The following is a 23591-nucleotide window of genomic DNA, read 5'->3' as shown; positions in this document are numbered from 1 at the left end:
AACGTGATTTTTCGAAAGGATAAAGTACTCAACGAGTGCTACACATTGAACGATTCAGATAATCGAAACAAGACCCATGATGAATGCCCACTAGCCCAACAACAGTACACTCCAATCTAATCTTGGACTGGAGAGAAGCTTGACCCTTATAATTTTACCCAACTTAGGGGTTATTTAAGATGATCTAAATAAGTATATATTTTTACTTTCTATAAAAAGATATACAAAAAAATAAAAAAATAATATAACTTAAATAAATATATTTATTTAAATAAATACACGTATTTAATTTATGTTAGATACTACCTTAATTCAGCAAACAAAACAACGGCATGGTGTGTGGCGGTGAGTGACCATGGATGGCCCAGCCAACTTGATATTTTTAATGCTTTGGCAAAATATTTAATACGTAGGATTGGATTTCATTGCGATTTTGAATTTTAGCTCGATCGGGCCATTAATAAAATATTAATTTTAATTTTCTATTAGTTACAAAATATATTAAAAAATAATAAAAAGATAATATATATATATATATATATATAATTATTTTTAAGTCTTAAATCAAAACATTGATTGAAAAATATTTATTTTACAATTTATTTTTAAGTCTTAAATCAAAACATTGATTGAAAAATATTTATTTTACAATTGAATTATATTAACGTTTTAAATTCAAATAATTATTAAAAATATCTAAATAATTTAATATTCATTCAAATAATAACAAAAACAACAACAACAATAATGCACATATATGGAGTTAAGTGGACATCAGATTTGAAATTTAATTTTTTTTTTAGGATTAGACTTGTAATAGCTATATTATGTTTTTTTTTTTTTTTTTTTTAATTTTACTGAAATCTATTGTTGGGCCATTTTTTAGTGGAAAGAACAGTCTAAATTTTTTTAATATCTAAAGCCCCTAAAGAACAGGCACATCTTTCGTGAAGGACAAAAGGATTTGTTTCCATATTTTCATAGATAATATTGTCCTTCGATATATATGAAATAAATTTGAATCAAATCTTTCAGTGATGTTAACTCTGTTCTTTCTCTAACATAGTGCTATTTTCTTCATCAATCATAGTCCATCGAGTTCGTGTAGTTGGGAATACTCAATCTCTATTTTCATTGAGTTTGCAAAGCATGTGAGTAAATTGAGATACAATTCGAGTTTTATTCAATTTTTGTTCGAGATAGAGTTGGATGTTCGTTCAATCATTCTTCAAGATGTATTTTATTTGTAACGGTGTTTTGTTTGTTGTTGATAAAAGTTTACTTTGTACAACAATAAAAGTTTATTGTAAGACAACATGGAATGAATTCACAAAAAAAAAAAAAGGAGGAGGAATCAAAAAAGTTGGCAAGAGGCCATCAAGGGAAAACTCATACAGCTTTGTAGGATAAAGTTATCAGAGAAAAACATCCAATATCCACACAAAATATTGCAAACACAACAAAATAAAAAGATAAAAAATAAATAAATAAACTACATGTAATGGAAATATAGTAAAATTTTATTTTGAATAATAATTAAATATTACTCTAATATATGGTAAAATTTACTCTAATTGTCTGTAATAAATATACAATCTAACGAAGCATAAGAAGATGAAGACAAAAAATTTAGATTTCATGAACCTAAACAACTCAATACGAATTCAAACATAATAGAGACCCTCACTCACCCCCAATTTAAAATATATGTCACAGAAAAAGTCACTAATTATAAATTTTAGTGACAATTTATAAAAATCATGATAAAAAAAAAATCACTAATTGTCAATTTTTAGCAACATTTAAAAAAGCATCACAAAAAATTATTTTTGGCGACAATTTCACTAGGACCTATTTTCAATAAGATTTGATGGAAATTAAATTCAAATATTATGACCTATTGGTGGTTTACCCAAATAATAATCTCATTATTCAGTCTCATCATATTTATAACTAGGGATAACCCGTGCCTGAAGGCACTGCCAACCATTAATTTGGTATCACGTGCTACGAAACTCAATAGTAATAAATCAATTTCAAATAGTAATATCACTCCGATTTAAAACTTTACATATAAGAAACTGAAATTATTTCTACATATTGAATTAGCGAAAGTATTTATGAATTTCAAATAGCAAATTTCAAAATTAATGTCCAAAAAATGAATTATATATTTGAATGTAGCATAAGCAAAGAATCTAGAAATATTTGCTAAACTTAAAGTCCTAATAGCAAATTTAAAATTTTTATCCACATCAAAATGACACATCTATACGCTATAGCAAGCTAAAATGGGATAACCTTCAATAAAAAGAATGTTATTGAATTAGTATCATAACCGGTAACCCTTTCGCTTTATCAGGTTTCAATGCCTTAAAATAAAGATAAGTTTTCAAAAATCAATATATGAAAATTGATTTTAGAAACCCATTCAGAAACCCATTTTAATAATTGTACTAGTTCATTTATCATTTTAATCTTTTTGGAATCAAAACCATTCAGAAACACATTTAAATCTAACCTTCCATACTAGCAAGAATTTTAGAGCAGGAAAACAAATAGAAGTCACACATTCATAGAATCTCATTTCATTGAAAAAGACTTATGTCATCTCATAGTAACCTATTTCATATTCATAAAAATGAAATCAAAACCATAAAGAAACACAAACAATTATGCCCAACTTCTCTACACTCTTTCAATTTTCCATAAAGAAATTGAAGGAAAAAAAAATTCAATCAACACTACATAAACAAACCTGTTATAAGAAATGAGTATAGTAACTTAGAAATAACAATATTAAATTAGGATACCATTGATGGGTTAACATGGTGCACCGAAATGCTAAGAACAGCAGTTGCAAAAAAATAAATAAATAAATAAAACAATCAAATAGCTCAAACTATTCAAATCCACCCATAAGCAAAACATGAAACCAACATTTTGAATCCATTTAATTTGCTCATGGGAAGCAGCCTACCTATTCATATAAATGAAATCAAAACCATAAAGAAACACAAACAATTATGCCCAACTTCTTTGCACTCCTCTTTCAGTTATCCATAAAGAAATTGAAGGAAAAATAAATCGATCAACACTACATAAACAAACCTGCTTAACTTTGAAATGTATCTATTAGATTGCAGCAAAGCCATTTCAACCCTTGTTCATACCTATAGTCTTAAGGCTAATGAATTACCAATAAAAATAAAAAGGCATTTTAGAAGTTCCTTTAGTTTTATCATAATTTTATACACGTATTGCTTCCCCTCCAAAATTTCAAGTCCCTTTCACACAATTCCATCCAACCTTCCACCATTGGTCAAACAATATTAAGGTTTCTAGAACAGGCATTGTTGTTAGGAAAAAAATCGTGGAATATTTCAACAACAACAAAGGTCAATGCAACAAAAAGGCTATTTGCTAAATTTAGATGCACAAAGACCCTTACCAGCAGAAGCATTTTTTGAAAGAAACTGTTCTACCACATCTTCATTCTGGTCAACTGCTAAACTATTCCACCAGAAGGTAAAAGCAAGTCAAAACAAACATTAGTTGTTTTAACCAGGGAGGAAGAGGCAGAAGAAAAGAATAGAAAAGAAAAAGAAATTACTTCAGAAAATAATTTTGATTTCCATTAAAAGAATAAAAATAGAAAAAATAAAAGGAAATAATAGGTATGATAAAAGCAGTCTCTTACATTTCCACCGAGTATTAGAGAGTTAGCCCTCATCCATGTCTCCTGCATTTCAGTTTGGCAGTGAGCATAGCAAGAGTTAATTGCTTTTTTTTCTTAGCAGCAGTAGAATAGAAAAATATTTCCAAAGACAGTATTTTGAAATACAACAGAGATTTATAATGGAAAATTGACTTGCTCAATACTTCCAAATTTGCAGCAATAGAATTGAATGCTTTTTTTCTTGGCAGCAGTAGAATACAAAAATATTTCCAAAGACAGTATTTCAAAACCCTTAAGAAATCATTCTAGGAACCCTTAACACAAAGAAAGTAGTTGAAGCAAGCAAATACAACACGGATCTCTACTGTTTAACTGTCCACGTTTTGTACCCTCACCTTTTATTGCTCCACACCTACAACTTCTCTCATTTAACTGCCCAATTATATATATATTTTTTTAAAAAAAATACTTCATCCCTACACCTACATACGCATTCTATTCCCTTACTTTCATTTTATTATTCCACAAAGTTGTCAAAAATTCTCTTCCCATTGACAGGTTTGCACATTTCTGTTGTCTTTTTCTTACTAAAGTTGCTCACTATAATTTTCTTAATCAAACTATTGTTGTTTTTATGTTTAATTAAACTAATTTTGAAAGCGACTGTTCCTCAAGTAAAAATATAAAAATAAACATTATTAGATATGTTTTTTCATACAATTTATTTTTATGTTATTGGTATGTAAAATACCGATTGAGTATTGTAAAGTTTTTTTTCTTCTTCCAATTCTTTCTAAATTTCTTTTTTTTTTTTAAATGTATTCAACCATATAAAAGTTCAATCTAAATTAAAAAAATAAAAAATAAAACATATATACATTATGACAAATTTATTTATAAAAACCACCATATGAAAGTTCAATCTAAATTACGAATTAAAAAAAAAAAAAAAATGCCCAACAGGTGAGGCCTTAACCTCAACACACTATGACAATTTTTGGTTTTCTCTAGGCTAATGAATCTAGTGAGGCATAACCTTGATACAAATCTAGCAAGCTAAAATTATGGAAAGAAAGCTTCTTATCTTAGCAAAATCAACAACCTGCCACCAAGCTAAGATATGCATATGCATATATACATATATACGATCAATTACATGCCCAAGATGACTACTAAAATGGAGCATATCCAGTTGACAGAGGGCTTGATCACAGTGAGGATCTCAAACCTCAAAAACAGGTTCTAAAAAATTAACAATTGATAGTCAAGTAGCAAGCCAAAAACTGTTTGATTAGCAGTTAAAAAAATTTTAAGTTAACAGTTGATTAAGTGTTTTTTCTAGAGTAAACCAGTGAAAAACATGCAGGTTTATCAATGGAACACAAACCATAATGTATTGCAAATAGATAGCAAGAAAAGGGAACTTTTCCATTACAGAAAATAATGCATACATATTTGTTCCATTACTGTCAAATGTATAATGTATACATGTTTGTTCCATTACTGTCAAATGTATACATGTTTTGTAACTTTGAATACAACTTTAAAAAAAAAATAATGTATACATGTTTTGTAATGCAAATGTATTGTTCCATTACTGTCAAATGTATTGCAATAGATTCTAAGTTTCATTAGAATCAAATACTTTTCCATTACTAAAAATCTAACTTTGAATACAAATTTAAAAAAAAAAAAGAAAAACAGAGCATGAAAATGGTTAAAAAAAATAACCAAATGGAACAAACACCCAAAGATTAGGAGTTCAAAAAATTCTTAGAATCTTAACCTAGATGGACAGATACAAACTCATTTATAATGCATATAATATAAGAAAATTAATCAGGGAAAAATGCATTGCATATCAATTTCTTTTCCCAAGCAAATCACCATAATGAACCAAAATTAAACTTTGAAAACATCACAACCCGATGGAGAGAATTGAGCAGCGAGAGAAGGGGAACATAAAGAGAAGGGGAGCGACATCTTACCTTGGCGAGCCGAGAGTGGAGAGCAGACTTTGCAAACATTCTTATAATACAACCCGATGTTTTGAACCCAACAGATTCTAAGTTTCATTAGAATCAAATAATGTATATATGTTTTGTAATGCAAATGTATTGTTCAATTACTGTCAAATGTATTGCAACAGATTCTAAGTTTCATTAGAATCATATACTTTTCCATTAGAAAAAAATCTAACACAACCCAATGGAACAAACACCCAACAATTAGGAGTTAAAAAAATTCTTAGAATACAGCCCGGTGTTTTGAACCCAATAGATTCTAAGTTTCATTATAATCAAATAATGTATACATGTTTTATAATGCAAATGTATTGTTCCATTACTGTCAAATGTATTGCAACAGATTCTAAGTTTCATTAGAATCAAATACTTTTCCATTACAAAAAAATCTAACACAACCCAATGGAACAAACACCCAATGATTAGGAGTTACAAAAATTCTTAGAATGTTAACCTAGATGGAGAGATTCAAACTCATTTTAAAAAAAAACGAATACAACCTGACAGAAAATTGCATATCAGGGAAAAACAAATTAGGGAAAATTGCATATCAAGGAAAAAAAACGAATCAGGGAAAAACGAATTGCATATCAGAAGTAAAGAGAAGGGGAGCGAGCATCTTACCTTGGCGAATTGAGCAATGAGAGGAGGGGAACATTTTTTATTCAGAAAAGCCCAACAGAGACCAAAGGGGGGTTTTTTCGTTTTGTTGAAGAAGAAGAAGAACGAGAGTGAGAGAGATAGAGAGGGAAGGTGGGGGGATGTAGACGCTTCACAGCCCAATAGAGAGAATTGAGCAGCGAGATGAGGGGAACATATTTGATTGCTAATGAACAAAAAATTTGAGTGCGACGCAGAACACAAAAGGGGGGTTTTTTCATTCTGTTGAAGAAGAAGAAGAACCGAGAGTGAGAGAGATAGAGAGGGAAGGTGGGGGGATGCAGATGTGTTTTTTCATTTTGTTGAAGAAGAAGAAGAAGAAGAACCGAGAGTGAGAGAGGTAGAGAGGGAAGGTGGGGGGATGCAAACGCTTCACTGCCCGATAGAGAGAATTGAGTAGTGAGATGAGGGGAACATATTTGATTGCTAATGAACAAAAAATATGAGTGCGACGCAGAACACAAGAGGGGGGTTTTTTTGTTCTGTTGAAGAATAAGAAGAACCGAGAGTGAGAGAGATAGAAAGGGAAGGTGAGGGGATGCAAACGTGGGAAGGAGAACAGAGTGGGAGTGAGAGAGATACAGAGGAAAGGTGAGGGGTTCAGACGTTGGAAGGGGGGGAGACGTGGATAGGTGTGACTCTTTCCAATGTGAAATAGTTGGGCGGGAACTACACATACTTAGGATTGATAAATACTTAAGAGGTCATCTCAGCCGTTTATCTAAATATACAAATGAATCATGACCATTAAAATGTCCTAGTAGGACAATTGTCTCTAGGATAAATTCAAAAACCCTCTTCCCTTATTATATAGATTTGGGTCAGGCTTGTTTGCAATCCACTTTGTAGACTGGACGGTGCTATTGGGCCCATGGGGTGCACCACGGGTCTTGTTTCGATAATTCGAAATCATTCAATTTGTAGAACTCGTTGAGTACTTTATTTTTATTCAAAATCATATTAATTGGATATCAATAGCTACTTGATCGGATTAGATTTTTGTCGCCAATTTATTTTGATAAAAATTTGATTCAATCAAGTAACTATAGATATCCGATCAATGTGATTTTTCAAAAGGATAAAGTACTCGACGAGTGCTACACAATAAACGATTCAGATTATCGAAACAAGACTTGTGATGAATGCCCACTAGCCTAACAACACGCTCCAATCCAATCTTGGATTAGAGAGAAGCTTGACCCTTATAATTTTACCCAACTTAGGGGTTATTTAAAATGATCTAAATAAATATATATTTTTACTTTTTATAAAAAGATGTAAAAAAAATAAAAAAATAATATAACTTAAATAAATATACTTATTTAAATAAATACAGTTATTTAATTTATGTTAGATACTACCTTAATTCAGCAAACAAAACAACGGCATGGTGTGCGGCGGTGAGTGACCATGGATGGCCCAGCCAACTTGATATTTTTAATGCTTTGGCAAAATATTTAATACGTAGGATTGGATTTCATTGAGATTTTGAATTTTACCTCGATCGGGTCATTAATAAAATATTAATTTTAATTTTCTATTTAGTTACAAAATATATTAAAAAATAATAAAAAGATAATATATATATATATATATATAATTATTTTTAAGTCTTAAATCAAAACATTGATTGAAAAATATTTATTTTACAATTGAATTATATTAATGTTTTAAATTCAAATAATTATTAAAAATATATAAATAATTTAATATTCATTCAAATAATGACAAAAACAACAACAACGACGATAATGCACATATATGGAGTTAAGTGGACATCGGATTTGAAATTTAATTTTTTTTTTAGGATTAGACTTGTAATAGCTATATTATGTTTTTTTTTTTTATTATTTTACTGAAATCTATTGTTGGGCCATTTTTTAGTGAAAAGAACAGTCTAAATTTTTTTAATATCTAAAGTACCTAAAGAACAAGCACATCTTTCATGAAGGACAAAATGATTCGTTTTCATATTTTCATAGATAATATGGTCCTTCGATATATATGAAATAAATTTGAATCAAATCTTTCAATGATATTAACTCTGTTCTTTCTCTAGCAGAGCGCTATTTTCTTCATCAATCATAGTCCATGGAGTTCGTGTAGTTGAGAATACTCAATCACTATTTTTTTTGAGTTTGCAGAGCATGTGAATAAATCAAGATACAATTTGAGTTTTATTCAATTTTTATTCGAGATAGAGTTGGATCTTCGTTTGAACATTCTTCAAGATGTACTTTATTTGTAACGGTTTTGATTGTTGTTGATAAAAGTTTGCTCTGTACGGCAATAAAAGTTTATTGTAAAGACAACATAAAATGAATTCACGAAAAAAAAAAAAAAAAAACAGTAGAAATCAAAAAAGTTGGCAAGAGGCCATCAAGGGCAAAACATACAGCTTTGTAGGATAAAGTTATCAGAGAAAAACATCCAATATCCACACAAAATATCACAATCACAACAAAATAAAAAGATAAAAAATAAATAAATAAACTACATGTAATGGAAAGATAGAAAAATTTTATTCTGAATGATAATAAAATTTTATTTTAATATACAGTAAAATTTACTCTAATTGCCTATAATAAATATACAATCTAACGAAGCATCGGAAGATAAAGATAAAAAATTTAGATGTCATGAACCTAAACAACAAAATGAATTCAAATATTATGCCTCCGTTTGGGAAGTGGGTTGGCTTTTTGACTTTTTTGGTTATTTTAGCCTGAGCTAAAAAACTTGGTTTGGGAAGGATTTTTTTGACTTTTTTGGCTTTTTTTGTGAGAGAAGAGTGTAATGATTATGGGTTGGACGTGATGTTTTGTTTGTTATGGCTAAAATAGCCTATTTTATTTTTTGTGACTTTTTTAACCCCAAAAACCACTTGCCAAAAACCACCATAGAGACTCTCACCCCCACATTTACGTAGGGATTAGTGATTGGAGAAGAAAAAAAAAATTCTGACCAATCACAGCCCACCCACCCCCACCCCCCACATATACGTAGGGATTAATTCTGGCCAATCACAACCCACCGGGAGTCTTGCGGGATTCAGAGCATTTTTCATATGAATTTCACGTGTACAGCTAACAAAATTTAAATTTTTCCGTGATTGAATAATGATTTTGCTTATCGATTTGACTACCATCAACCTGTAGAAGATGAAATCGACGAAGATTTTCACGAAATCCAACCTTCACCAAAAATGGCACAGATCTATAAAAGATATCCAACAAAATGCTTACAATTTGGCCTCTGTATAAAGTTTTTTTTTTTTTTTTTTTAATTAGATTGAAGCCTTGGAATAAAGTTTTTGTGAGTGAATTTTGAAAATTTACGCAAATAGATATGATTTTAGCTCTTAGGCTCCATATTCAACTACTCTAAACCAATGATCTGCCCAAGCTTTCACTCCCAACCACCTATCACTGTACACAATCTAATACATAAGGAGAGTTGTATTATACTTACTCACATATTATATGTATTTTTAATTCCATTATTTTCTTCTATAATTATGATTAATTTTTTCTTTTAATTATGATATTATTTTAAGATATTTAATTATGACTTTTTTTAATTATAACTCAAAAAATATAAAATTATTTCATTTTCTTATATAATTATGAGATACATATAAATCTTTCCCAATACATAAATTACTTACACCTCTATACTTATTTTTTTTTTATGACTAAATATTTAAATCAAGTTACACGCGTCATAATTAATCTCAAGACCCACATAAAACACTCTCCGCATGGATCTTGAGGCAATTATTTTGCAATTCTCTCATAAATCTTAAGGAATGACTTTCCTCTAATTTGTAATAAGACTAGAAGATACTATTAAATCTATAAGGGTTCACTACATGTCCTGTTTCAATAATCTGAACCGTCAATGTGTAGAACTAGTTGAATACTACATGCTTATAAAAAATTGCGTTGATCGGATATTGATAGCTATATGATCAAATCAGATTTTTATAAGTTGTTTATTTTTCACCATCCATTTTTTTCAGGCATAACTGATTTGATCGTATAATTAACGATATTCGATCAACATAATTTTTTACAGACATATAATACTTAACGAATTCTACATATCATACAATTCTGATTATCAAAATAGAGTCCATAATAAACTTTCACAGACTTAGTATTCTCGGGTCCGTAATTAGACGGGAGAGTAGTCATTCTCAAAGCACCACGGCTAGTGTGTACCCAAATTATTATAAATTGTCTTGTCCTGTCCAAAGTCATGAACGAAAACCCCTGGAGCCTTCCAAAATAGATCCTTTCTTTCTTTTTTTTGTTATTTTATTTTAGAATAAATTATAGTAAACTACTTAAATTATAACATATTTGCACTTTATTTTCATAAATTTCAAAACTCAGTAATTAATTCCATCAAAATATTATTTATTAGGATTCTGTTAAAAATTTATAAAAAAATATATCATGTATTAAACATATGACATATATTTTAAAATTTTAAGATAATAAAACCTGATGATTGAGAGTTGTTTTGAGAAGTACAAATTTTTTTTACTTATTACGAAAATATAAACAAAAAATTGAGAGATGATGCGATCCACATAAACCAATAAACTAATAAATTGACTTTTTTGACATTTTTCAAAAGAGACCTAATTGTTTTAAGATAATTATACTCTTATTTAGGGATTTCATTTACACTGTCTTTTTTCTCTTAGCGACAAAGTACAAACGAGATCACCAAGGTCTTATTTGGGAATAAGTTATTTTAGTTGACTATTTGATTTTTTATAATAAAAAAAAACATGCAACAAAGTAGAGAGATTGATACGATAAAGTGTTTTGTTTTATTGACTATTTTAGCCTATTTCAAACACCTCCAAAATAAGTGCATTAGAGCAACTCCAACGGTCAATTGGTAAAAATGATAGCTAAAGTTATAATTTAGTAATGAACAATGCAAAAAAGTTATAAAATAACAATGTTACTCCAACGATGAAATTGTTATTTTTTAGCTTAACCAAACATCCAACGGGCTTCAAAATTCTACAATTTAGCACTTTTTGCAACTTCCACCAAGTCGTCAACCACCAGATTATCCACTCAGTCGATTATTGGCCTTTCAAAATTATTACGCTAGCAGCTTTAACTATAGGTAAAATTAGTGCTAAATTTGACAAAAGATATAGTAAAAATATAATTTAGGATTGGTTTGGGATGTTCTAAAAAAGTACATTTTTTGACTTATTGGCTTATATGGGTTGGATTTGATGTGATGTATTAGAGATGTGATGTGATTTAAATAAGATGATGTCACTTAAATAAGATAGTGACTTTTTGACTTTTTGTATTATTTAATTTTTGTCAAACCAACCTTTAACAACTTTAATAACTCACCATTAGAGATGAAAAAAAGTGAATTTCATATTATTTTATAGAAATTGCAGCTCCAATACCTCACCATTAAAATTGTTCTTATATGCTTTAAAATTTTAATTAATGTATCATATATTTTACATATAATTTAATTTTTTATAAATCCTTAATAATGTTAAGTTAACAAAAAAAATTAATTATAATAAAATAATATTATTAATTATAATAAAATAATATTTTAAAAAAGATAATTGTTGAATTATAAAATTAATAAGAAAGAGTACAAATGGATCATAGTTTAAAATGATTTGTATTAAGTAAATAAATATTAGTATAATTTTCCCAATTTACGACTGTTTCTGCTAGTCTTCTGCTCGTCTGTTTTTAGCGCTGTCCTTTAAAAGGGCTTCTCCTCCATTAAAGCTCCTCCTGCTTCATCATTCTCTCTCTCTCTCTCTCTCTCGTTTCAGTGAAGAAAGCAAATAATTTTAGAGAGAGAAAGCAAAATGAATTTAGGAATGTATGCAGATACTGGACTCATGTTCCCTTATTTTCACCAGAACTTCTGTCAAGAAGTACACCAACTTGAAGAGTTTTGTCGTTCTCACAAATCAAATATTCCAATGGTGAGAACACACGCACACACACTCTCTCTATCTTCTTTCTCAATCTGTAGTTTTTTCTCTCTCTAACACTGTATTCTTTGTTGATTTGGTTGACTGATTGACATTTGTTTGATGAGATTGAGCTTTCATTCCCATTCTTACAGAGTTAGGGTTTCTGCTTTTTCTTGCTAATGAACTCAATCGATCTTACTTTCTCTCTCTAACTTTGTACTCTTTCTGTTTCTGTTGATTTGGTTGACTCACTTCGTTTGCCATTCCTTGTAGAGTTAGGGTTTCTGATTTTTTTTTTTTTGGCTAATCAAGTATGGTCTGATTTAGAGCTGAATTGAATTTTGTATTCGAAGGTCAATTCTTTGGCGTGTTTGTCTAATTTTTGGGGATTTGAGTTTGGTTGCTGAGAGAAATTGGAAAAATGGAAGGAAAATTAAAATTTGAAGTTAATTATTACTACTACTATTATTTTTAATTTTTTCAAAAAATTCACGAAAATACCCAAGTTTCAAATTTTTTTGGTCCTTTCGGAAAGAAAAAAACTGAAATTTTCATTATCTAGTGACTTATTTTGTTGTTTTTTTGTTTTTCCTTTCTGACTTTTAGCATTTTCTCGACAACCAAACAGTGAAACTTTAAGCTTCTCATTTATATGCTAGATCTGGAAACAAAAAGATAGGTCGTGAGTTCCGCATTCTATACTTCTTTTCCATTTTTTTCCCCCCCACTAAAAAATACCCAAGTAGAATCGGATTTGTTTTTCCATCTCAATCATGATTCTCAGCTTTCTATTCCCATGTCAACTTTATTGTTTAAGGGGGTTCACTTTACGCCGAACAACTTAAAGAAGAAAAAAAAAAGTTACAGAAAAGCAAAAGCAAATTTGGCCTTACATTGTTGTTGGCTTATGTGTTGCGTTTTGGTGTCAAAACTAATTTTAGAAAGAGGAGGATACTCTTTGGAAAACTTGCTGTTGATCTCTGCTTCTTTAAAAGTGGGCATTTTCTGGATATTTAGGGTTGACATTTTAGTTGTTTGGAGAGGAGCTAAGAAGCTCGGACCGGTGAAACAGACATGGACACATAAATTTTAAAAAAAATATAAGATACGGCATGTTAGGAACACATGCAAAATATATAATTTTATATATTTGTTATCTATCATATTTTTAAATATTTAATATATATTTTATGTTAAATATTTAATTTTATTAAATTTATCAACCTGCTATTTTAGTAAAAAGGTTAAAAATTTTAATTTTTTTTGAAAAAAAATTCCTCAGTGTGTCCTTTACCGTGTCCAAGTGTGTCAGACTCTTTTCAGCATATTCGACACGTGCCCAACGCTTGTCAATGTTCGACACGTGTCCGACACTCGTACGTGACCTTTGAAATGGTGACCTCCGGAGAGGTGTCCTTGCTTCATAGGAAATGATGCTATTAGGACTAACTAAACAGTCTTTGCCTCTTAAGTGAGCAAATTCTAATATATGAACTTTCAGTATTTGGAAATGTTTTGGGATTTCTGTCTCATTCCATGTTTTGATCATCCATATGCTGAAATTTCTAGTATTAATTCATTTTAGCACTTCACTTTTAGTAAATATTTGGAGAATGTAAATATGCCATGAATCATAATTTGATCTCTCTTTGCCATGGTATCAATGGATTCTCCTCTCTTTGCTTTTGTTTTACTGTTGGCCCGAACCTTGAATAATTTTCTGTTAAAGCATCTATACAACAAAATATCCTCTGGTTTTAACTGTCATATATTTATATATACCCAGAAAATTTCTGAATTTGGCCAAGTTTACATGACTTGACTTCATCATCATGTTCCTGCTATAATTCATGAGTTGCATTTTGCCCTTGCTTTGGACTATCCTGTTTTTCCTATTTCATTTTTAAGCATAACCTCAAGAAGTATTCTGATTCAAAGTTGTCACCTTTCACTAAGAGGTCATGCATAAATGAATTCTCCTCCTGATTTACCTGTTTCAATTGAGTGAAGCCATATAATAAGCCTTTTCTCTTGAGTCAGTTTTACATTACAGATTTCCTGTAACTTGTGAGTAAACTGTTCTTTGAACTCTGTAAGCACCTATTGAAGCTTGTTTCTTGCATATAGGAAGAGAATCAAGGTTTTATGGTTCTAATAATAGTTTTTTCTTTGGTAATTTTCAAATGATTAGTAATTTTCAAATGATTAGTAATTTTGAAAATACTTTTATGGTCGATAATTTTTGTGATATCTGGATCCCAGTTGTGTTTTAGTGTTTTTATTTATCATTTCTGCATGTCTTTAATATATGTCAGTAATGACTTAGCACATGTAATCTTTTGAAATTTATTGAATTTTTGCTTCTAATGCAGGGCAACCTGGTTCAGACCTCCAGCATATCAGAGTATGACTTGGGGGGAGAAGGGGATCTATTCAAAGCTCCAGAACCTATTATTGAAGAACCAGCTGTGGGCCTTGATCCCATGACAGCTGCCATTTCAATGATCTCTTGCGGGGAAGATGTCATATCCCCGCAAACACTCAAGGTTGTGGATATTGAATCAATTCAAAATGAGCAACTTTTGAGTGAGGTTTTCTATGAATGTAAGAAGGATCTCTTGGCAAAAGATGCTATCGAAACACCACTTTCTGATGTATTAGATATAAAGATTCCTGTTGTAGGGACAGATGAAAACCTTATTGCAGAGGACAAAGTGTTTCCTGAAGGGTCATTTCAGAAGAGCGTTAGCTCAGGATGTTTAAGCTCAATGGAGCATATACCTGGGGCTCCAATGAGGCCAAACTTTCTGGATTTTTCTGGAATGGACCTTGGTGCTGTTTATGGGTTGCGAAGGGCATTCAGTGAAGGCGACATAAAGGTCAACTTTAATTTCTCTTTCATGTTGCTTTTCATCTCTGTCCTATCTTTATTTCTCTCTAATTTTCAATTGGAGCCTGTTACATGGTTTCCTAAGAAATTTTGAGCCCCTGTTATGGTTGTGGAGTTCAGGGGATCTAGGAGACTTCATGTTGTTGGCATGCAGCTCATCCTTTATCTATGTATGTAATATATAAGTGTTTGTGTGTGTGTGTGTGTGTGTTTATTTAAGCAACTAATCTTTAATATATATATATGTATGTATATATATAACATATATGTGTGTGTATGTTTATTCCTAAGCAGTTAATCCTAAATATTTTGTTGAAGAGCTCTTTATTTTAGTTTCGCTTTTCCTGTCCATCTGGTGTATCCCACCAGGTCCATATAAATTTATAATTTTGATTGAGCCCTGAGCATTCATTGGTTTTGTGACGAAGTCTACAAACTGAGAAATGTTTAGATGTTTCTGGTCATTTCAACAGGATGGGGCCGGATCATTGATACTGAGTTTTTATGACAGACTCTTTCCAATGGCAATGTGAGCCTCATCCATTCTCCCCTTGGGCTGCCACAAGTTATCAGCAACTGTACCACTGAAGACCGCTGGCAAAAGCTTTCCAGATACAGGAACAAGAAGTCAAAGAGGAATTTTGGTAGGAAAATCAAGGTAATTTATAATTAAGCTTTTCTGTTTCCCCTTGTTTTCGTTGTTATCCCATCATTGCTCACCATATGCAACCAAAATTTGTGTCATTCACAATGTTGAGGACACTTGGTTCTAATCTCCTCAGTCTCGTACTCACTTCTGCTCTGAAAGACAAATGAAACGATGTTAATAGAGATTTCTTTGACTTCCAAGAGCATTTTTTTCTGCTCAAACTTGAAAAGTTTCAAGTTCAATGTTTTTGCATTAGATTCATTCTTGGTCCGGGTTGTTAGCAATTAGGAGTTCACCATTCATTTATCATGGCAGCAGGTTGACTGATTTTCTGCTCTTTGAGAGCTTTATGTAAAATCATCTGTCATTTTGTGGTTAAGGTTAGATTGATACCCTGTAGCATTTAAACATCCCAACTTGAAATGGAACAGTGGGTTTTATAATGATGATTGGTAGGAACATTGTTCGACGTCCAAGGCTGTGATTTAATTCATTTGAAATCCTACAATCCTTGCCTTCAATTTTCTTTTCAAGAGAAGCCAACCTACTTAAAATTTCAACTGTTGTAACCATAGCAATACCCTTGTTGTAACCATGCCAAATGGTTACTATCTTTTCTTCCTCTTTTAAAAAAATGAATTAAAATCATCTTACTTATAACTTCCAGGATTTCAACATCTCCTTTCAAACTTTTGCACCTTACTTTCTCTGGATATACTAATTACAGATTATAACAATGTTGATTTTATTCCCATTTCCAAGGAGATTCTTGTCCTTGTAACTTTTGTATATGTCGATCAGATATTGATCACCTCCACAAGATCATTTATTTTATTAACAATTTTTTTTTATATATATAATTTTTTTGGTAAAAAATTCTGGCCATAATTGCAGCTCATGGTATCCAGCTGTCAGTCCCTAGGGTTTCTGAAGTCGGAACACTTTGGACCAGCATATGTGGCATGGTGCTTCTAATTTGGTTCTTTTTTGTCATTTTTTCTTTTCCCTTCTTTGCCATGTTATTGACGTCCTCCTTGGTCATTTTGCTCAATTGGCAATTAATTTTCCAATTATTGCCACCATGCAATGAGTGGGCATCAACAGATTTATTTATTTATTTTTCCGGGATAAAGGGTCGTGGTTTGCGTACAAGGTAGAAAAATTAGCAATTTATATGATTTGAACACAACCTTAGTCAATTTTTTTGGCTAATATGCTGATGGGGGAGTATACTTGCAGTATGCTTGCAGAAAGGCTCTGGCTGATAGTCAGCCAAGGATTCGCGGGAGGTTTGCAAAGACAGAAGAATCTGACATTTCCAAGAAGCAATGACTGTTGACCTATCTGCCTACGTACACCAGTATGAAGGAATGTTGGAGTGGAAGTAGCAAGAAAAAAATGCCAGTTATGAACGAATGAGAGTAACAGTAATGTATTAAGCCTGTGTCTTAAAGCTCAGCAGAAGCTTAAAACGGGTTTTGCTCAATAAGAAGGATCCCCAACCACCGGCGAGCGAGTTGATCTCTTATGTTCTGTATTGTAATTATAATAATCTGTGTAGATCAAAATGTCCCGACTGGGGTTGTATATAGTGTTTGTGGAATAAAAGAAGTCAATAGTGTTGCACTTGTTCTACATAATCCGCTCAAATGAAGGTTACTCTTTTGTGACTTTGGAATATATAACAATGTGGAAAGAGTATATTATGATCATAATCAAAATTTGTATCCAAATTTAGTGATCGTCACGAGCCATGAATAAAAGATTTGAAGAGGCTTCAGTAAATACAGACAATTGTGTAATTGAAGCTATCAAATTGATCAAATTTATGAGAACGTGAAATTCCCGATCAATTGATGAAGCTTGATGACAGTGAAGGGGAGAGAGAGAGATTTTAGGGGGCTTCCCATAAACCAACCTGCCTGTCCAATCTAGGGCAGGGCCTGTCCATGCCAATATGGTCTGGCTAGATCGCATGATATATATTCATTCATAGTCCAATCTCATGCCTAGTCCTGGCAGCATTGGGTGCATATCTTCTTCCAACCATATTTGTTCATATATATATGTATATTTGTGAATCAAAAATTGAGCTACAAAGGGGTAGCGGCCAGATTAAGCAAGGCAGATCAGACAGCATGTAACTCAATTAGTGAAGTAGCAGAACCAGAAATCCAGGTCCATAAAACCAGAGGACCAGGATCAGAAGTCGAGAACTAGGGGTTCAGGTCTAGATGATTAGAGTCGGGAAGCAAGGACTTAAAGAGCAGACTTAGTCAAAAGCGTGGTTCTAATTATTTGGGGCAACCTCTCCTAGAAATCCGCATATAGTGGAGCATGATCCCACAAGAAGTGGGGTTGACGTGAGGAGTGAAAGGGGAACAAAACAGACCATAACAGCTAGTGTAAGGTATAAATAAGAGAAACATATGCGGTTCAGGCACACAATCATTCACAACCATACTTGCGCTCAGTTTTTTGCTCCATTGCTTATAAGTTTACTGACTTAAGTCATCGGAGAATTCCCTATCTGCCAGACCTTTCATCTTCTTTGAGTGCATTTAGGTTCATTCGAGTTCAAACCCCATTGGAGCGTCACTATAGAATTAGTAGTTCACTTTTTACCCACCACAATATATATTTTTATTAAAAAAAATTTAAGTGATGATTGTAACAAACCGTCGTAATTTTGTTACGTATACATGCATATCTCTTTTTAGGAGCATGTACTATAAGAACATGTTTGACACAATGGAATGAAATGAAGTGGAAATGGAATGAAAGTCAGGAATGGAACACAAGGCTAAATGGAATGGATGGAATGTCCATTCCCATTCCATTGTTTGGTTGCAAGCATGAAATGACATAGGAATATGATGATAATTCTCATTTTCATGCTTGGTTATACCTATTGAACTCATGGAATGGAATAAATTTTTATTTTATTTATTTTTTTAACAAGCTAGTAAAATTTTATATAAATCATGATAATATTGATAGTTGTGAAAGTGATGATGTGGGTTGTAGTGGTGGTGGTGGTGGCGGTGGTGGTAGTGGCAACGGCGACGGCGACGACATCGGTGGTTGTGATGCAAGGATAATAGGATAGTCGTAGTAAACTATTGTGGCCTTGGTGGTAGTGGTAAGGTGGTATTGTGGTTGTGATGGTGGCTGCGGTTGTAGCGGCCAACGGTTGTGTTGGTGATAGTAGTAGCAACATTGGTAGTACAGTGATGGTGGTGTAGTGGTGGTGGTGGTGGTGGTGGTGGTGGTGGTGGTGACAATAGGGTGGTGATGATGGCGATGGCGATGGCGATAGGATGGTAGGAGAACGGAATGGTGGTAATAGTTAATTAATAATATTTTTTTTTAAGTGCTAACAATAAAATAATAATAAAATTTTATAGTAATTCTATGATGGAATCGAATGGTCATTCCTTAAGTTGGAGGAAGGAATAAGCATTCTTATATTTTGTTAGAATAATCATGTTAATCATATTATTTAATTTTGATGATGTCTAAAATATATTAGTTAATATACATATTATTTGACACAAATTATTATCTTTTTAAAATATATATATTTGTTAAATATTATTTAAATAAAATAATATTATCTTTTTAAAATATATATGTTAAATATTATTTTAAATATTTTCAAAAACTTTACTATTCACTTTTTGAAAAATAGGGTTAATTACTATTCATCTTTTGACAAATCGATTAATTATATTATTTTGACAAAAATGATTATTTTAAATATTTTCAAAAACTTTACTATTCACTTTTTGAAAAATAGGGTTAATTACTATTCATCTTTTGACAAATTGATTAATTATATTATTTTGACAAAATGATTGATTGGTTGTATTATTTTGACAAATTTGATATTTATGGGTTGTCTTATTTTGACAAAATTAATATGGAGTGGTAAAATATATTTAGTTTAAAATCTTTACAACATATACAATATTTTAAAGAGGACATATATTTTCAGATCCATCATAAATATTATTTATAGAGATTTTTCTGTATGCAAAATTTTGATCAGAACTTATATAACATTATATGCAGAATACATCACGTGCGCTATTAAATTTTTTACACTACATTAATTATATCATATTATAATTAAACAAGAAGAACAAGATGGAGTTATATATATATGTATATATATATATATATATATTTTAAACTAGATGGAGAAAATTATTTGTTTGTTTGAAAGTTGTGAACTTTGTATTAAATTGTCTACAAAAAATGGTGGCTCCATGTTTGAAATAACAAAAAGAAAAAAAAATCAGTCTTATTTTTTATCTTTTGCTGACTATTCAAAATCAAGGAGTGTGCTTATGTAAGCGATGACATCAAGAATGTGCTTATGTAAGCCATGACATCAGGAGCGTGCTTATGTAAGCCATGACGTCAGGAGCGTGCTTATGTAAGCCATGACGTCAGCAAGGAGTGTCCAACGGGTATATTTTTGTGTATAAATAGAAGTGTTGGATGTGGAGAAAAATCAAGAACTTGAAGAGAAAATATTTCTGTGAGCTCCAAAATTCTGAGTATTCTGCTCTTTCACTTTCAGATCTAAGTCTAGCTTTTGTTCTTACACTTTCATATCTACTCTTTGTGAGAGAATTATTGTAAAAGTGGGTTCAATTACCACTTATTCTTATTCCTTATTTTTGTGAGAGATTTTGTAAGGGTAAGGCATTTATTGTTGAGTGAGGCTCAATAGATAAGAGTAAGTCCTGTGCCAAATCCACAAGCTTGGTGGTGTATTTATTCAATTGATAGTAAAGAAATTCTCAAGGAGGTTCCTTGGGGAGTGGACGTAGGCCTGGCGTGCCGAACCACTATAAATCGCAGTGTTTGATTTTCTCTCTCTATCTCTTCTACTTTTATATTGATAATTATTATTCTGTTTTTTTTTATTTATTAAAATTCTGAATATTGTGTTATTTTTTAATATTGTGAAATTTTTAATAACCCAATTCACCCCCCTCTTGGGTTGCCTATCTGGGATAACAATTGGTATCAGAGCCTAGACTCTAGTTTTTGTGACTTAACCGTCTCAGAGTAGATCATGGCAACCCCTAGTTATTCCTTACCCGAGGGACAAGCATCTAATAGGCCACCTCTATTTCGCAGCACAAATTTTAGCTATTGGAAAACTAGGATGACCATACATATTCAATCTAATGATTATGAATGTTGGAAAATTATTTGTAATGGTCCAAAAATTCCTACCAAAACTATAGATGGACTTATGGTACCAAAACCTGAAGATGAGTGGGATGAATCAGATACTAGAATGGCCCAAATTAATGTCAAAGCTACAAACATGTTGTACTGTGCTTTAGATGCCAACGAGTTCAATAGAATTTCCACATGTAAAACCGCTAAAGAAATTTGGGACAAGCTTATAGTGACTCATGAGGGAACCGAACAAGTTAAAGAATCTAGAGTCAGTTTGCTAGTCCATAATTATGAACTTTTTAAAATGAAGCCTGATGAAACTATTCCTCAAATGTTTACTCGTTTTACTGATATTATTAATGGTTTAACTTCTCTTGGCAAAATATATACTAATGCTGAAATTGTAAGAAAAGTGCTTAGGTCATTGCCAAAAAGTTGGGAGACAAAAGTCATTGCCATTACCGAAGCCAAGGATTTATCAAAGCTAAGTCTAGATGAGTTAATGGGATCTCTCTTAACTCATGAGCTCATAATGCAAGAAGGAAAGGAAGAGGAGGACAACAACAAGAAGAAAGGAATAGCTTTCAAATCCACCTCGAAACATCAAGAGGATAAGGAAGATGATTCAGATGAGGATGAGGAAATGGCATTCATCACTAGAAAGTTCCAAAGGTTTGTGAGAAAGAAACAAGGTGTACGAAATTTTTTCAGAAAAGACTTCAACAACAGGGATTTTCAAAGAGGAGAAAATCACAAAAAATCTGAAGTAACCTGCTATGAATGCAACAAACCTGGACACTACAAATCAGAATGTCCAGAACTTAAGAAAAAATTCAAGAAGGACAAAAAGAAAGCTATGATTGCAGCATGGGGAGAAGATAGTGATGAAAGCGATACAGAAACCGAAGTTTGCAAAAACGAGGTTGCTAACCTATGTTTAATGGCACTTGGAAATGAAAATGAGGTAAATGACGAATCCTTTACATTTGATGAATTACAATTAGCTTTTGATGAATTACATGCAGAATTTAAGAAACTTAGTTTGAAAAATAATTGTCAAAAGAAAGTAATTTCAAGTTTATCAAAAGAAAATGAATCATTGACTTCCAAGATAAATGTTTTAGAAAATGAAGCCATGAAAATGAAAAAGGAAAATGAGATTTTAACTCAAAAAGGGTCTTCAATTTCTGAAAAACATTTAGTTGTATTGCAAAAAGAAAACGAGTCTTTAAAAAATGAGCAAATTATTTAAAAAGAAAATATTGAAGACTTGAAAACTACTCTTTCAAAGTTCACTCAAGGTAGAGAGACTTTAGATAAAATTCTTAAAAATCAAAACCGTACTTTTGGTAGAGCCGGAATTGGATATAAACCTTTTTCAAAAGTAAAAACTGCCAAAAATGGTTTTGTATATGCATCTTCTAATCACTCTCATCTCACATGTCATTTTTGTGGAACAAAAGGTCATATTTCACCTTCATGTCCTATTAAAAGAAATCCCTTTGCTAAAATAAAAAAGATGTGGGTTCCTAAGGATATCTCAAGGATATCAAATTCTAACTTTTATGGACCCAAGAAAAAATGGGTACCAATAGATAAATCAAATTTTTGTAGGTATGTTTCAAGACAAAATCCAGTAACGATAGATGGTATCTCGACAGTGCATGTTCGAGGCACATGACTGGAAATAAAGCTATGTTCGCCACACTCCAACCAAAGGATGGCGGATATGTGACTTTTGGCGACAATAGCAAGGGTAAAATCATTGGTGTAGGAAGTATTGGTAAAAATCCCTCTCCTATTATTGAAAATGTTTTATTTGTTGAAGGTTTAAAACATAACTTGCTTAGTATTAGTCAATTATGTGATAAAGGTTATAGAGTTATTTTTGAGAAAACTCATTGCACTATTGAAAATACCTTAGAAAACAAAACTTTATTTGTAGGTTATAGACATGAGAATGTATATGTGTTTGATTTACATGATTTATCTTCTCATTTTAACATTAAATGTTTATCTGCTATAAATGATAATGGTTGGCTTTTGCATAGAAGATTAGGACATGCTCATTTTGATTTAATTTCCAAACTTTCAAAAAATGAGTTAGTCATAGGTTTATCAAAAATTGTTTTTGAAAAAGATAAACTTTGTGATGCATGTCAATTTGGAAAACAAACTAGAATTTCTTTTAAATCCAAAAATATCGTTTCAACTACTAGACCGCTTCAACTCTTGCATATTGATCTATTCGGACCATCTAGAACATTAAGTTTAGGAGGAAAATCTTTTGCCCTTGTTTGTGTTGATGATTACACTAGATATACATGGGTATTATTTTTAACACACAAAAATGAAGCTTTTTATAATTTCTCAAAACTTTGTAAAAGAATTCAAAATGAGAAAAATCTTAATATTTGTAGTATTAGAAGTGACCATGGTAGAGAATTTGAAAATGATGATTTTATTAAGTTTTGTGATGACTTAGGAATAGATCATAA

At 31.4% G+C, this 23591-nt stretch overlaps 1 protein-coding gene and 2 long non-coding RNA genes across 4 annotated transcripts; 2 read left to right on the top strand and 1 right to left on the bottom strand.

The window, feature by feature from the left end:
* Positions 1-3079: 3079 nt before the first annotated feature.
* Positions 3080-3780, bottom strand: LOC145789953 (uncharacterized). The gene is made up of 2 exons (XR_014328487.1): positions 3701-3780; positions 3080-3513 (listed from the first exon to the last, which is right to left on the bottom strand). It is a non-coding gene; the product is annotated as an uncharacterized LOC145789953 (long non-coding RNA).
* An 8255-nt stretch (positions 3781-12035) lies between these two features.
* LOC114310753 (CCT motif family protein) lies at positions 12036-17526 on the top strand. 2 transcript variants are annotated; one of them, XM_028256839.2, is made up of 4 exons: positions 12036-12361; positions 14725-15231; positions 15754-15900; positions 17131-17526. In XM_028256839.2, exons 1-4 carry the CDS (start codon positions 12242-12244, stop codon positions 17221-17223), a joined length of 867 nt encoding a protein of 288 aa, XP_028112640.1. In that variant the 5' UTR covers positions 12036-12241; the 3' UTR covers positions 17224-17526. The 2 variants fall into 2 exon arrangements, with proteins under 2 accessions (XP_028112640.1, XP_082740296.1); XM_082884170.1 differs by lacking the exon at positions 12036-12361 and adding an exon at positions 12400-12505.
* A 3977-nt stretch (positions 17527-21503) lies between these two features.
* Positions 21504-23026, top strand: LOC145789952 (uncharacterized). The gene is made up of 2 exons (XR_014328486.1): positions 21504-22057; positions 22755-23026. It is a non-coding gene; the product is annotated as an uncharacterized LOC145789952 (long non-coding RNA).
* The last annotated feature ends 565 nt before the right edge of the window (positions 23027-23591 follow it).

Source organism: Camellia sinensis, chromosome 1, assembly GCF_055761805.1.
Source record: "Camellia sinensis isolate YWXY chromosome 1, ASM5576180v1, whole genome shotgun sequence".
NCBI classification, from domain to species: Eukaryota; Viridiplantae; Streptophyta; class Magnoliopsida; order Ericales; family Theaceae; genus Camellia; species Camellia sinensis.
The sequence above is the reverse complement of the archived record's forward strand: the minus strand, read 5'-3'. Positions and strand labels throughout refer to the sequence as shown.